The sequence below is a fragment of the Chaetodon trifascialis genome, chromosome 8, assembly GCF_039877785.1.
Source record: "Chaetodon trifascialis isolate fChaTrf1 chromosome 8, fChaTrf1.hap1, whole genome shotgun sequence".
NCBI classification, from domain to species: domain Eukaryota; kingdom Metazoa; phylum Chordata; class Actinopteri; order Chaetodontiformes; family Chaetodontidae; genus Chaetodon; species Chaetodon trifascialis.
Genome location: NC_092063.1, coordinates 9,615,545 through 9,629,600, shown reverse-complemented (window position 1 = coordinate 9,629,600; position 14,056 = coordinate 9,615,545). Strand labels below are relative to the sequence as shown.

General features: G+C 39.4%; 1 protein-coding gene across 2 annotated transcripts; it reads right to left on the bottom strand.

Annotated features, from left to right (window-relative positions):
- Positions 1 to 4,993: 4,993 nt before the first annotated feature.
- Positions 4,994 to 13,687, bottom strand: LOC139334665 (cytosolic sulfotransferase 3-like). Of its 2 annotated transcripts, none has more exons than XM_070967708.1 (7): positions 13,549 to 13,687; positions 13,313 to 13,441; positions 12,864 to 12,964; positions 12,499 to 12,625; positions 12,300 to 12,397; positions 5,234 to 5,408; positions 4,994 to 5,121 (listed from the first exon to the last, which is right to left on the bottom strand). In XM_070967708.1, exons 1-7 carry the CDS (start codon positions 13,685 to 13,687, stop codon positions 5,009 to 5,011), a joined length of 882 nt encoding a protein of 293 aa, XP_070823809.1. In that variant the 3' UTR covers positions 4,994 to 5,008. The 2 variants fall into 2 exon arrangements, with proteins under 2 accessions (XP_070823809.1, XP_070823808.1); XM_070967707.1 differs by lacking the exons at positions 4,994 to 5,121; positions 5,234 to 5,408 and adding exons at positions 11,813 to 11,925; positions 12,027 to 12,201.
- Positions 13,688 to 14,056: the final 369 nt, after the last annotated feature.

The following is a 14,056-nucleotide window of genomic DNA, read 5'->3' as shown; positions in this document are numbered from 1 at the left end:
TCTCCTTTTATTCTGTGCCAAATCATGATCATGCGCGTCAGGTGAACACCTGAGAAGGCTAAATACAACACAGTACAACTACACACCAACTGTTCAGATACGATGACCAAGATAAATACACCAAATATTATTAAAGGACCAGGGTGCAAGATTTAGTGGAATCTATGGCAAGAATATGGCAGAAATAGAATATTCATACTGATGTTCTGAGTGTTTAATCAGCTGAAAATATGAATCGCTATGTTTTTGTGGTGATAAAATGAGATCTTCATTACGACAACGAGAGCTGATCTGCCATATCGCACTGTCATGTTTCGGTTTTTGCCTGATGCCCCTAAACTCTATACACTGTCCCTTTAATTTATGTACACTCCCTTCCACACAACCTTTACAATACAGCACAACAACATGTAACTCAGCGTGAACAATTTAATTTACTGATCTAAGCAAAAGGCAGATTAATAAAAGTGGGACAAGTGTTTACACATTTGTGAAACATGAAAACTGGTCAGAATGTGGTTGTTAATTCAACCTGGCTCAAATGAAGGGACCTTAAAAACAAAAACATGTAAAACATATGGTCATTGTGTTAAAGAAGGGGTCAGGAACCTTTTTCCTATCAAAGGCCATATGAATTTAGGTCATCCTAAATTATTGAACACAAATATCACACTACCTTGGCCATGCCTGGAACTGCTTCTTCTTGGCGAGGTGTCTGATGTCAAATGTTAGTGAAAATATTGATGATAGGACATGGAGCTGGTTCTCCAGTCTTAGTTCAGTCAGCCTTGAGCTGAGTCTTTGCAAGAGCCAGTTTAGGAATGAATGACAGTCGGAGGTTTTTGCTTTACAGGTCAGGTGTGTTTAACGTTTTGAGGCACATTGGCTGGTTCCACACTTATCAGCATTGCAAATATGTTCAGTTCTTTTTATTGACGTTTCTTATCTTGACACCTCTTGCCAAATCCCTGAAGGTGTTTCCAGTTGCACTTGCCACAGCTTTAAATATGCTTCAAATTATTTCACATTTGAAAGCAGAGAGCAGAGAAGCTGCTGCAGCTTCAGGTTCAACTCTGAGAGGTACTTTGTAATGTCTACCACGAGGGCCCAATCACATGGACACTTGCTGTCACTGAGTTTCCATGTCAGATTTTCCTTCATCTCTATGAGCTCTCTATGATGAACTGACATTTTAGAACAATTTTACTTCGTCCTTTGCTAACAGCAGCAACAAGACGCTCTATCACAAATTCTCCTCCTGAATGAGGTGAGCTCACTCACTGAAAAACTTGTCTGCCATTACTGTCTGTGTCAGAATGTGGCTCTGTGAGAGCTGCTTGCTTGCATTTCCCAGCCAGCAAAATTTGGTTTCAATGATGATCTGAGAACGTTATTTTTGGCTGTGGGAACATTTGTCATACATTCCTACATAACATTCCCTTAATGTTAAAACCAGCAAGTTTTTCTGATGTGAAGCCAGTGACATTCTGCTAGCAGAACTTTCTGGGAAGGTTACCTGAATGCTCAAGAAAGGTTACCAGAACACTTCTCCTTCGAATTCTCCAGACATTTAAATGGCAAGATGTAAAACTACCATTTTGTTTTGGTCCATGAATGTTCTGGGAAGATTAGTTAAATATTCCAGAAAGCTTAATTCAGCATTTCATTAGAGATTTACAGGTTATTAAAAAATTCCTTTGTATATGTTTCAATATAAATAATGATAACACATTAAACTATATGGAAAGACTGTTAAATAACTGAAAAACTAGCAGCAACAAAAGCTGCCGTAAGGCAACCTCAGGGGAACATTACAAATATCACCTCCCAAAAACGCGACCTCACGTGTTTGTGAGAACGTTTTGGAAATGTTACACGGAAGAAAAGCATTTGCAAAACATCTTACAATGTTGTTGGACGTTATCTAAAAGGCTACCAGCCAGAAACCTTAAGGGAACATTAAAATTACCTCAATAAAACATTACTTCATGTGGTTATGAGAATGATTTAGGAATGTGACTTTGACCAAAAACATTTGCTGGATGTTCTTCAAAAGCTGTGCAGACAGACAGACAGACAGACAGACAGACAGACAGACAGACAGACAGACAGACAGACCTCAAAATAGAACACTGGCTTGTCTTTTATTTAACCCTCCTGTTATGATGCGGGTCAAATTGACCCATTTTAAAGTAAAAAAAAAAAAAAAACTAAGTATGATTCTAGACTACAATGCCAAGAAGGGGGGGTGGACAACTTGGACAAAGTGATGGGGTCCTACAGCACCAAGGAAATGACTGCGACTGAGTTCTCCCTACTTTGCCATTTTGATAGTTCTTTTGTTTGCCTTTTGACTGTTTTATTTTGATACTGTTTCCCTCAGAGGTGATTTTGAGTTCTATCCACTGTTCAGCGTTTTCCCTGGTTCAGGTGATATTTTCGTTGGTACTTTGTTCAACAAATTTTTGGTTACTTGGTCTCTGCATTTGGGTCCTGGCCTTTATTAAGAACGTATCATAACAGGGGGAGGTTTATTAGGAAGTGATTAGGGAATGAGTTGCAGGTGAGGAGTGGGAAGAGAAGGCCAAATAACCAAGCCCTAATCAGTGTAATGCACCCCAGGTGAGCTGCTGGTTAGGCAGAGCCGGCTGAGTGCAGGAAAACACTAGGACCAGACAAGTTAGCGGATGATAACAATCAGGCTGTTCATTCTGATGATCAGCAAAATGATGATGTGACCAACTTTCCCTGAAAACTGTTGCTATCTTCTCTCCTCTCTTTTGAATTCTCCGCATTATAAAAACATACAGCCAAACATATCTCACCTTTAGTCGTGAATGGCGATGTCTTAAAATCATCGACTTAAGCAGACAAGCAAACAAGTGTAATCTTGTGTTTGTAGTCACAATCCCACAGACGTTAATTTTACTGTTCACCTCAATCAGATTCTCATAAAAATGAAGGATATTAAAAGTAGTCTGTTTCTTCTCCAACCAGTCTCTCAAATGTTTGTATAAGGAACCAAACACCACTGTGAGATAATAGAGGAGATATTTGCTCTATAGAAAGCCAGACCAAGGTTTCCTCTGGCATGCACTCTGAAATTACTTCTCCAGAAAGCCAGTGTTTATAGCCCTAATTCCAAAAATAATAATAATAAAGGCTAAGGCATCGCGTCGCCCCATCGCGCCATCGCTTCATCGCTCAAGTTGAAATTATTGAACTTTTGCGGCGGATTCGCGTGAAGACGCGCCGCGACAGCCTATCAGCATTGAGATCGTCATCGACGTGCTGACGTACGGACGTGGTCGACGAGAGAATGAAATGGCGGAAGAAATGTTGTTGTTGGGCAGGCTTGTCGCGCGACGCGATGACGCCCCAAGGGGTTTTTGTACCAGCGTCAAAACTGGAGCGTCTGGCGCAACGCGATTTCATTTGAGGCGCGATTTGAGGCGCTTGGTGGGAACGTAGCCTGAGAGCGATTTTCGCGGCCAACGCGTCCATCGCGCCGCGCATCGCGTCCATCGCGTCACCCAGCAAAATGACGCCTCAAATCGCATATGCTTCATGCAATTTGCCTTGCATGAAGCATATTTAAAACCTACAGATGAAGGCTGAAAAGTGCTGTAATGGTCCTTTAATTAATAACATTGTTGCAATGTAGAATCAATGTAATTTCAATGCATTTATAAATGAATCAATATTGATTCTATGTTCAGATTAATTGACAATTCTACATTGTTTCAATGTTGAAAATGATGTAGTTGAATAAATATTGAATCAATGTTTAGACTGATTGAAAATTCAACATTATTTCAATGTTGATCATAACGAGCGCTTTCAATGTTACTTTCAATGTCTGACATCAATGTTGATTCAATTTTAAGCCATGACCATATCTCAATGTTGATTCAATGGATTTTTGCTTTCTGGGTGCTGTTCTCATTTACATATATAAATATTTTGACAGCAAGTCTACATTTTTCTGTATCAAGTTATTTGTCTCTTATCAGTTTTTTGTTTTTAGTTCACACCTGCTTTGACACTTTAAATGTCTGCTGGTCATTCAGCTAGTAACATAGCGGTTGGTTAGTTTGCTTAGTTTTCATGAAACAATATTAGTTTTGGCTGCTAGCTAAGTGCACACCCTGGACAAACTCTGAAATAATGAACTTATAATGGACATGTAAAACAAATTTCAAGGACTGTTCAACATTGCAGAATAACTAGTTCATTTGTAACTTCCCGGTTGAATTATTGCAACCCCAAATTTGTTGCTAAATATTCTCCAGTTGCCCCAGAATGCTGCAGCACGTGTTCTGACAAAAACCTTACTTACAAAGCCATGAATGTTCAGGCACCATCTTATCTTAAAGAGCTCATAGTACATTATTATCTCACTAGAACACTGCATTCCCAGAATGCAGGCTTACTTATGGTTCCTTCAGCTATCAAGTTCCTCTCCTGTGGAACCATCTTTGTCCAAGAAGCAGACACCATCTCTACATTTAAGAGTAGCATTAAAACTTTCCTTTGTGATAAAGCTTATAGTAAAGGCTGGCTCAAGCTTGCCTCGGACCAGTCCTTAGTTATGCTGCTATAGGATCACACTGGGGACTTCCAATGGTACACCAAGCTCCTCTGTTCTCTCCCTCTCCATCTGCACACCGTGCAATACATGCAGCATATTTACTGCATTATTCCTAACTTGCATATAAATGCCAGACAGCATATACGGCATAATGTAGCATATTTTATTATTCTTAACTGTAAATACTTCAAGTCGAGTTCAAGTTTCAACATTCATCAAGCTTTGATTTTTGGTCATTTCTTTACTAATTTTTTGGTGACTATATAACATCAGTCAACATTATTATTGAGGGAAATGTCTTGTACTGATTGGAAATTATCCTTGTCAATCAACTTTAACATTTGACTCAGTAACATCAAGATTCTTCTCAAATTAATGACACTTCAGGGCTCTTCGATGCACAGCTGGGCTGGGCCTCTAAAGTTCAGTACGAAACTGCAGTGTAGGATTCTTCATTTTGTGCTTGTAATCCTCATCAAACGCTTCATTTTGCGCCACAGTGAAATGGTTCTTCCAGTCACCAACGTTCCCTGGAGAAGCAGAGAGAATCATTCAGGCAGTTTAATAAAATCAGTTGTGTTTGAGCGCATTTTGGTGCTCACAGAAAAAAACTTCTTTCCCTCTAGGCATTTTTCACTGAACCTTTTCTCATGAATGGTGACACTGTGTGATTCATAACTTCGACGGTAGAATAGTTTGTCATTTTGTTTTGTTTCATGTTGTCAAACTTTGACCCAGTTGTGACTCTTTCCTTCTCCTCAGCTGAAGGAGACAAACCAAGGAAGGAACAGAGTTTGTCTATCTCTCGTCCAGAGTCCTGCAAGAAATAGCGACACATAGAATAGTTATCTTTCTAACCAACATCCAGTCTTAAAAAGGCTATATTATTCTCCTCACAACATCATTTGTCACTTTTCTATACAATGTATTATGGTCTATGTTGAAAGAACAGTTAAGAAAAGAAAATAGGAAATTTGGAAACTGGAGCCAAGAGGCACTTAGCTTAGCTTATCTTTGCTTAGCTTAGTTTAGCTTATTTTAGTGTAAAGACTAGAAACAGGAGGAAATAGCTAGCAAGAGATTTCACCAGTAGTAGAAGGAACTAAGGGCATACTGGCCCAATGACCTAGCTACACCACACACACACACACACACACACACACACACACACACACACACACACACACACACACACACACACACACACACACACAGAGTCCTCATTGGCTGTTGCTCTTTCAAATTACTAGGTGTGAACAGTAATTACATATTGTAACTCCAGATTCTATGAGTATAACAGTTCTCTTGAAACCCTTACCTTAACTTACCTGTGCCTAAAACCTAGAGCTGTTTTGCATTTACTCTGCAGATAGTACTCTAAAATGTAGCTCTTAAATGTATGCTGGGCTGCACTTTAACAGCAGCTTGGAAACATCAGATGAGACTTTTATAGGTCTTGAGAACTTGCTGGCACACTTTGACCTTTATTGTATATTTACTGCCAGATCTGCAACTTGTTGATCGCCTTTTCCTCTGGTCCACTCACATTCATTGTCACTTTCTACCGCTCACACTCAACCATACACTTGCTAAAAAGGGGTAATGACAAAACATGAAGGAATATAATCGTTCTGTTGGTACCATTCACAACATCTGTCAAAACACCAAAATCACGTGTAATGAACTGAAGTGGACTGCTTGGCTTGCTTGGTGGCTTAAGGCTATCACTAATGGGTTCATCCCTTTTTCTTGCAGTACTGAGACTTTTAGCATCCTGCCATGTACTGCACAGACTGCACTGCATCTCAGTCTCACCTTAGGTAATAATTGGTTCCCACAAAAGCTTTTTCTTCAGCTGGTTCAAGCAACGAGTGTGACCCACAGCTTAGATGGCTGTGCCTATAGTCATAGAATCTGGAGTTACAGTGTGTAACTGATGTTCTCTTTCGTATAGGGTTCTCTTTGCAAGGCTATTGCTATCCACAATCACAAACAGAGAAATCTATGACCAGTCCATACTTCGCCAATGTGTCACAGCACAGTACATCATATGTGCACAGATGGCACAGATAGTATAATACCTGATATTCACAATGAAGGAATGAAACTGGAATGAGAGATTCTGCAGATAGAAACGAATGAATAAATCAGCGGGAGTTAATAGATATTTAGAAGAGTTACAATTATAATTAGAGTAAGTTCCCTTGCAAATAAAGCATTTAAAGATATGAGTGGAAAGTATTGTTTTTATAGGATTTCTAATATTAAAGCTTAACCATGACATGTGATAGCACTGCACACTTTTAGAACAAATGTGACTTGGACCAGAGAAAACTACAGATGAACATTTAATATCCCAGAATTCTTTTTATAGATACCACTGACCATATACAGTCCAGCCATATAATACGTTTCCACCTAGTCTTGATAAACATATTTACACCAACATATCACATATACTAAATTTCAGTGTGAAACTGAAGTGTGGGGTCCATCATCTTTTTCTTGAAGTCTTTATCAAGCTCATTCTGGACAACACCGAAATTATCCCTTATTGTGCTTTATTAACTTTATTAACATACATGTCATATAGCAACATCCATCCATCCATTTTCTATGCCACTTATCCCTTTCGGAGTTGTGGGGGGGCCGGAGCCTATCTCGGCTGTCAACGGGCGGGAGGTGGGGTACACCCCTCGATCGCAGGGCACATACACACAACACTCACATGTGTGATTTAGAGTCACCAATCAACCTAATTAGCTTGTTTTTGGTCTGTGGGAGGAAGCCGGAGTGAACGGAGTGGAAGAACATGCAAACTTCACACAGAAAGGCCGACCCAGGAATCGAACCTGCGACCTTCTTGCTGTGAGGCACGCGCACTACCTGCTGCGCCACCGTGCAGCCATATAGCAACATACTTAGAGGAATAGCTGGACATTTTGGGAAATATATTTACTGGCTATCTTAGATGAGAAGATCAATACCACTCTCATAGTTTTGTAGTCAACACAGTAGAGTCACCACAGCAGAAACTCCAGAAAGTCACTGCATTGGGCCAAAAAACTGTCCAGCACATAACCCTCCTTTAAAAAGGTGACTGTCAGGATTCAGTCATGGAATCACATAGACGCAGACATGCAGACACAGGGAACAGGGAACAGGGAACAGGCTGGTACAGTTCTGTGAATTTCATGGACATAATGAATATGCAGGCTTAGAGGCCAGACTTGGAGTAGAAAGCCTAAAGGAGCAGGAACAAGGTAAAGACAGGCAGATTTTAGTTTGTTTCTGGTAAAAGTAGCTGGACCACAATTGCACACAGCAACATTGACGATCTTGCAAAAGACTATGGAAAATGGGCTATACACTGTATCTGCCCGGCCAATTCGCTAAAATGAGTGGCAGATGTATTGGCAGATGAATATCAGAACATGTGAATGTTCATACCCAAGTGAAATATGTAAGTCAGAGTGTATTGAAACTTTGTAAAAGAAGACAGCGTCACAACATCTGAGCTGTGTTCATTCTGCCTCTCTGTCTGTCCTTTTAGCCATGGTCCCACTTCCACCGGCCTGTGCAACTTTATTGAGCTTTACTGCAATTCACCTCTTGTCCACCAGTTGTCCTCAGATGTTCATCATCAATCCTGGTGACCTGACTCCCATATCCTCCTGCTCATCTCATTCCCCAATCACCCTGTCAGTGCATAATATGCACTGACAGGGTGATTGACAGGGTGATCACCAACTTTAAACCTTTATTTAGACAGGGAAGCATTGTTGTCACTAATACAAATGATTTATTATCAATCATTCATGTATACAAATTGATATCATGTATCATATGCTGCCTCACTTCAAACAATTTAAGTGTTTTTCCTTGTGTGGCTCATTTATGTGAGCCACAATACCACAGACAGCAAGGTGTCTTTTTGTTACCATGTCACTAGTTGTTATGGTTTTTTATTGCACTGTCAATAAAGTCAGGCCCTGCCTGACATCCACTGCAACTGCTACTGCTATTATTACATCCACTGTCACTGTTACCTTGATTGCATGTCTGTCTCTCTGTCTCTGTCTCTCTCTCTCTCTCTCTCTCTGACTGCATTTCTGTCTGTCTGTCTGTCTGTCTGTCTGTCTGTCTGTCTGTCTGTCTGTCTGTCTGTCTGTCTGTCTGTCTGTCTGTCTGTCTGTCTGTCTGTCTCACTCTTTCTCTCTCTTGCTCTCCCTCTCTTACCCAACCGGTCGAAGCAGATGGCCGCCCACCCAGAGTCTGGTTCTGCCTGAGGTTTCTGCCTGTTAAAAGGAGGTTTTTATATAATATGACATCTGCATTTGTTTATCTAAATAGTTTAACCTTTGGACACACAATGAAGTAGTGATTCAGGTGGCTGAGATCTATATTACTTTGTTGCACACATAAAACGTAGTAACTCATAAACCCCAGTGTCGTAGAGATCATAGTACAATACCTTTGGCTACAAATACACACGACCCTTCACTGTCCTTAGCAGAGGAAATCCAACCTTGTGAACAGTGGACCATGTTGTTGCTTTCCATATGATCAAACTGCACTATATCTCTAACAAATATCTGTATATGTGTGTAAATATCTGTATCAGTAACAGTAAAGCTTCCCTGTCTAAGTAAAAGTTTAAAGAATAAAAACATGGCATGATCAACCATTTTCAGCAATGGTTAGCCTGATGGTGTGATTATTAAACATACCATACCATTTTGAGTTTAACATAAACTGGACTGAAACATTAATCCAGGAGAGGTGAAGAGGTTGTCCCTTATTTCTGTCCTTTTATGGGTGGCTGAGATATCCTGTGTGTTATTTATCAAAAGAGTTTCAGTTTTTCATGTCAGTGAATCCTACAGTGTTGTGCCTGAATAAAAACAAGACACTTAGAGAAGGCATATTTGGTTTTCTGATTTAAGCAAAGCAGAAATTCATGAGAAAGTTGTACATTTCTGTCGGGGTGAAATATCAGACATTTGCTTTCATTAGTCCATCCTCAGTTTTTAGGATTGTAGTTCCACCACGGCAGTCAATAATGTACATGTATGTAGCCTAGTATGAGTGCAGTCACACTCTCTTGAGCACTGCGGTTGATTTTTCCTAAGTTCTAATGAATTCTCCTTGACATCTGTCTTTAAACTGCTGACGTTTCCATCGAGGTAAAGGAAAAGACTTTTGGACAATTCAACTGCACCTCTTGTCTCAATAAGAAGCTGACATCAAATGTTGTGATTGGTCCACATTTCACACATGATGGCAGCCTAAAAAATGTTTTCTTTTACATTTTTAGAACAGAAAAAGTTTTTGTGTATTTTCATGTTAATTTTAAGTACAGTAAAAATAAAAGTTCAGAAAATACATGTTCTCCAAGTCATTTAGAAGGTGGCAGTTGTCTAGGTGGGTGAGCCAAGACCTGTTAGGCCAACCCACAACACTTTGCCTGGGCCCCAGGTGATGACAATGTGCACTGTACCAAGTGGAATTTTGGGACAAGGGAGGAAACAATAGGTTTTCCTTTTGTATTTTGTTCCCTAAAAGGCTTAATTAAAATAACTCCAGCCTGAATTGTATGTTGTAGAGTTATCATGTATGTTGAAGGTGGGGTCATTCTGGATGAACATTATTTGTATTTGCTTCATTTGAAATTCAATTGTATATCTAAGTTTCACATTATCTTGTATTGATGGCATTTAGCTTATATATATTGACATAAAGTAACGTTAAATAAGCAGAGCTCCGAGCCTAGTTCCTGGTTTCAACAGTGTTTAAAATGTTTACTCACACACCAGCTCTTCACACAGGTTCCAATATTCAAGAAGTTCAAAGTATATACACACCTGTCACACCCTAAATTAAACACTGCCAGACAAACTCTTTGTTCATATTTGTAGACTTTTTCATTAACAAAGAACATGCCACGGAGAACCAAATTTACAATCGTTTAATATGTCTTGAGGTGAAAGGGAGCAGGGATGATGAAGAAAGATGCACTGGTATGTGAGAATGAAAAGAGGGATGAAAGAATGAGAGATTTTACTCTTTGAGGAGTTAAAGGTCCTGCAGCATATGTGAAAAAAGTTGCATCAAGTCATTTAAATCAGGAGAGACAAGTGAATGAAGTAAAGTTAATTGTTCATTATAACAGATGATATGTGATAATTAAGTTTTATCAGGAATTCGTTGGCGCTTCAATGCAGTCCTGCAAAGGAGCAAAACACACATTTGGTGGACCACGGGACAAATGCCTCTGAGATGAGGTGAAAGAGTAATGTCCACTGGGAAATGGATCGGCCCTCTACTTTCTAGATGGGAAAAACAGGAAAATGTATGACAGATATCTCCTCCAGGGATTGAGCTAATTTTTGATTATTGATATGGTGGCAGTAAAAAAAGGTATGTAAACTTGAACAAAGCATTATGATTAGTTCATAACTATACAAACTGAATCTAGAGCAAGGGCAAATTAACAACAGGGACATCTAGACATCAAATACAACATAGGGTAATACAACAGAAAATGTGTTGCTGACACAAAATAGCCCAAATAGTTAATTCCTTCTCATCCTCCAAGTTATCCGACCTTTGAGAACTAAGCTCCACGCCAACCACCATTTTACAGAAGACTTTACACCTACTAAGGGCTACGTGTAAGATTTAAGTTGTAACTAATGCCTACATTGGAATTATTTCAGCTGGAGCATCCCTGGAACATTACTACACAAACTCGCCCTGCATTAGAAATCACATTCAAACAAGGCTTCAACTGAAGTTTCACATTGGTGGTGCACTGCTTGTTATTATCAGTGAGCCAACTTTTTGACCTTTTTTTTTTTTTTAATTCCTTGAAAGGTCCCTTTTTTTTCCGCGCTTCGTGCTGCAGATCAGACAGACAGAGAAACAGTACAAAACTAAATAATGAAAAACAAAAGTAAGACTTGTTTGTCATTTTGTTGTTTATTTGATTGCCCATTTCAAGACAAAAACAGGAAGACATACAGTCATTTTCCTGATTTTAATGTTAAACATCAACAAAATTGAATGTTGACCGTTTTTTTTTTTCAGGATTGAATTAAATTAATGAACAGATGATACACACACCCCTCCCCTGTCATAACCACATTTTCTCACACAATTGCCACATGTCCTGTGTGTCATGGACCAGTCTCCACATACACACAGTCAGTCCAGTCATGTTCAGATTTCAGTGCGAAACTGCAGTGTAGGATCCTTCATCTTCTTCTTGTAGTCTTCATCAAACTCTTCATTCTGGGCCACAGTGAAATGGTTCTTCCAGTCGCCGACTTTCCCTGCAGAACCACAGACAGTCAGTCAGGCATTTTAGCCAAAGGTGGAGATCTGATTTTTTGTTTCATGTCACACACTTTCATTTATTTAGTTGTCAGGTTACCTTTTCTCAAGAAAGGAGAAATTTTGAAATCCATAACTGGGGCTGTGGAATGGTTGACCATGTCGTTCTTTTTCATATTATCAAACTGCACTCCACCTGTAATTTGTTTCTTCTCCTCCACTGAAGGAGACAAACCAAGAAAGCAGCAGAGTTTGTCGATTTCCTGTCCAGTATCCTGGAAGCACAATGGTCAAATATCGTCATTGTATTATTACAGCTGGAGGAGACCTTTAGTACAGTCATCGAAAGAACTCACAAAACCTTCTGACGTACCTCAACCATGTCTTCAAAGAACATGTAATGGATTTTTGAGTAAGTTTGTTTCTTCTTCCACCAGCCGTTCACATGGTCATACCAGGATCCAAACACCACTAAAGCAACAGAACAACGCATGAAAACATATCAGTAGTGTTCAGTAGAAATCTGTGCATGTCTGTTCCAACAAAAACAATATTATGAATGCATTTCATACTCTTTCCCTCCATGAATCTGTGGAGGTAGCTGCTCCAGTCTCCAGGCTCTGGTTCAAACTGGGCCATTTGATCAAAGTGAAAATAAGAGACCACGTTGTCTTTGGCATTGCGGGCCACATAGACTACCTACAGAAGGAGAAAAATACTTAAACTATAACATTACATGAGACATGATGTGCCTTAGTGTTGATGTTGTAACTGGAGGTAGAAATTTCTCAAATTTTACTGCTTCTTTTTGTCATCATTCATCCTTTAAATGAAACATGAGTCTTTAATGCTGCTGAAGTTACTTGTAACTTGTCCTCTATTTCAGCGTCTTGTGATCATACATTGATTTTGTATAAATAACACACAAACTAACTACCCTGCAGTTTTGCTCCCAAAAGGACTTTGGCACAAGTTGGATAGGAAGATGAGTTTTAATGAGCCGAGGAGAGGTGGGAAGGTTGTTCACCAGGTCAACTCCTATGTGAAGAGATAGAGATGGAGTAATCACATCCTGTCAAGTGTAACTTGAGTAGTTTTTTGGCCTCCATGGCTTTTGAAGAACATGAAATATTAGAGCTCACTGTATGTATGTACTGTATGTGCACTGCTATTGCCAGTAATAGTAAATCAGTAAAAGTAACAGTAACTGTACTCTTATTCTTATGTTATGTACTTATATTATATAATTGAAAATTTTGATTATACTGATTTAGTCTTGCGAGTCTTGCCCCCTTTTGGAGGGGAGTCAAGAAGGATTATGTTAAACTGTATTTTTGTGACACATGTTCAGGAAATATTTCAAGAATGTCTGATCATCTGGTCAACCTGAATCTAAATGCGGAATGGTCATCTCCAAGAAAGGCACTCTTTCATATATTGGGATGGATGTCTGACGCTCTGGAGATCGTTGACAGAAATGCAGGAGGTCAAGAATGTAGGAGACCCATGTGGTTCCTAAAAAAAAAAAAAGAGGAAAATGAAAGGATCCAAACCCTTCACCTTGATACACGCATCTTTTATGAATGATTGAGCATTTACACTGACTATTTATGTGGACTGACCAGCTTTTGGGTATGTTGCAATGAGTATGTCATCCGGCCTGGCCTGAAAGTTTTGAACATTCTCCCAGTTGTCTGTGAAAATGTTGATCATTGAGACTCCATGGAAATCAAACAGTTCTCCTCGTCTTATCTCCTTCATCTTTAAAAAAAAGGAAAACCAATCGAGACAAACAAAACACACGATCCTTGTGTGAGAGTGATCAAAGTGCAGCAATATATGTGAAAACACTGTTCACTGTCAGTTACAGACAATGAAATTATATTGTTTGAAAAAGTAACTTCTACAGGTCATCTTAAAAGTACAGAAACAATAAATCCATAGCTTTTGTATCTATTTAAAAGTACTTTGGTCCATTCTCATTGGCTCAGCATTACAAGTGAACCCCACTTGTGGATTTTAAGAGAGATTAAATTAGAGACATACCTTGTCCAGATCAGCAGACTATCTGATTGCCGCTCATTTCTCCTCGGTTCTTCTTTTATCTTCTGCTGCAGTTGCTCCAAGGCA

Excerpts from the sequence above, each read along its gene's own strand:
- LOC139334665 (XM_070967708.1), bottom strand. The coding sequence starts at position 13,687 with ATGAAGGAGATAAGACGAGGAGAACTGTTTGATTTCCATGGAGTCTCA. Across the intron at positions 13,442-13,548 it reads TGCAACATACCCAAAAGCTG|GAACCACATGGGTCTCCTAC; the intron begins GTCAGTCCACAT and ends TTTTTTTTTTAG. Across the intron at positions 5,122-5,233 it reads GTCACCATTCATGAGAAAAG|GGAACGTTGGTGACTGGAAG; the intron begins GTTCAGTGAAAA and ends CTGCTTCTCCAG.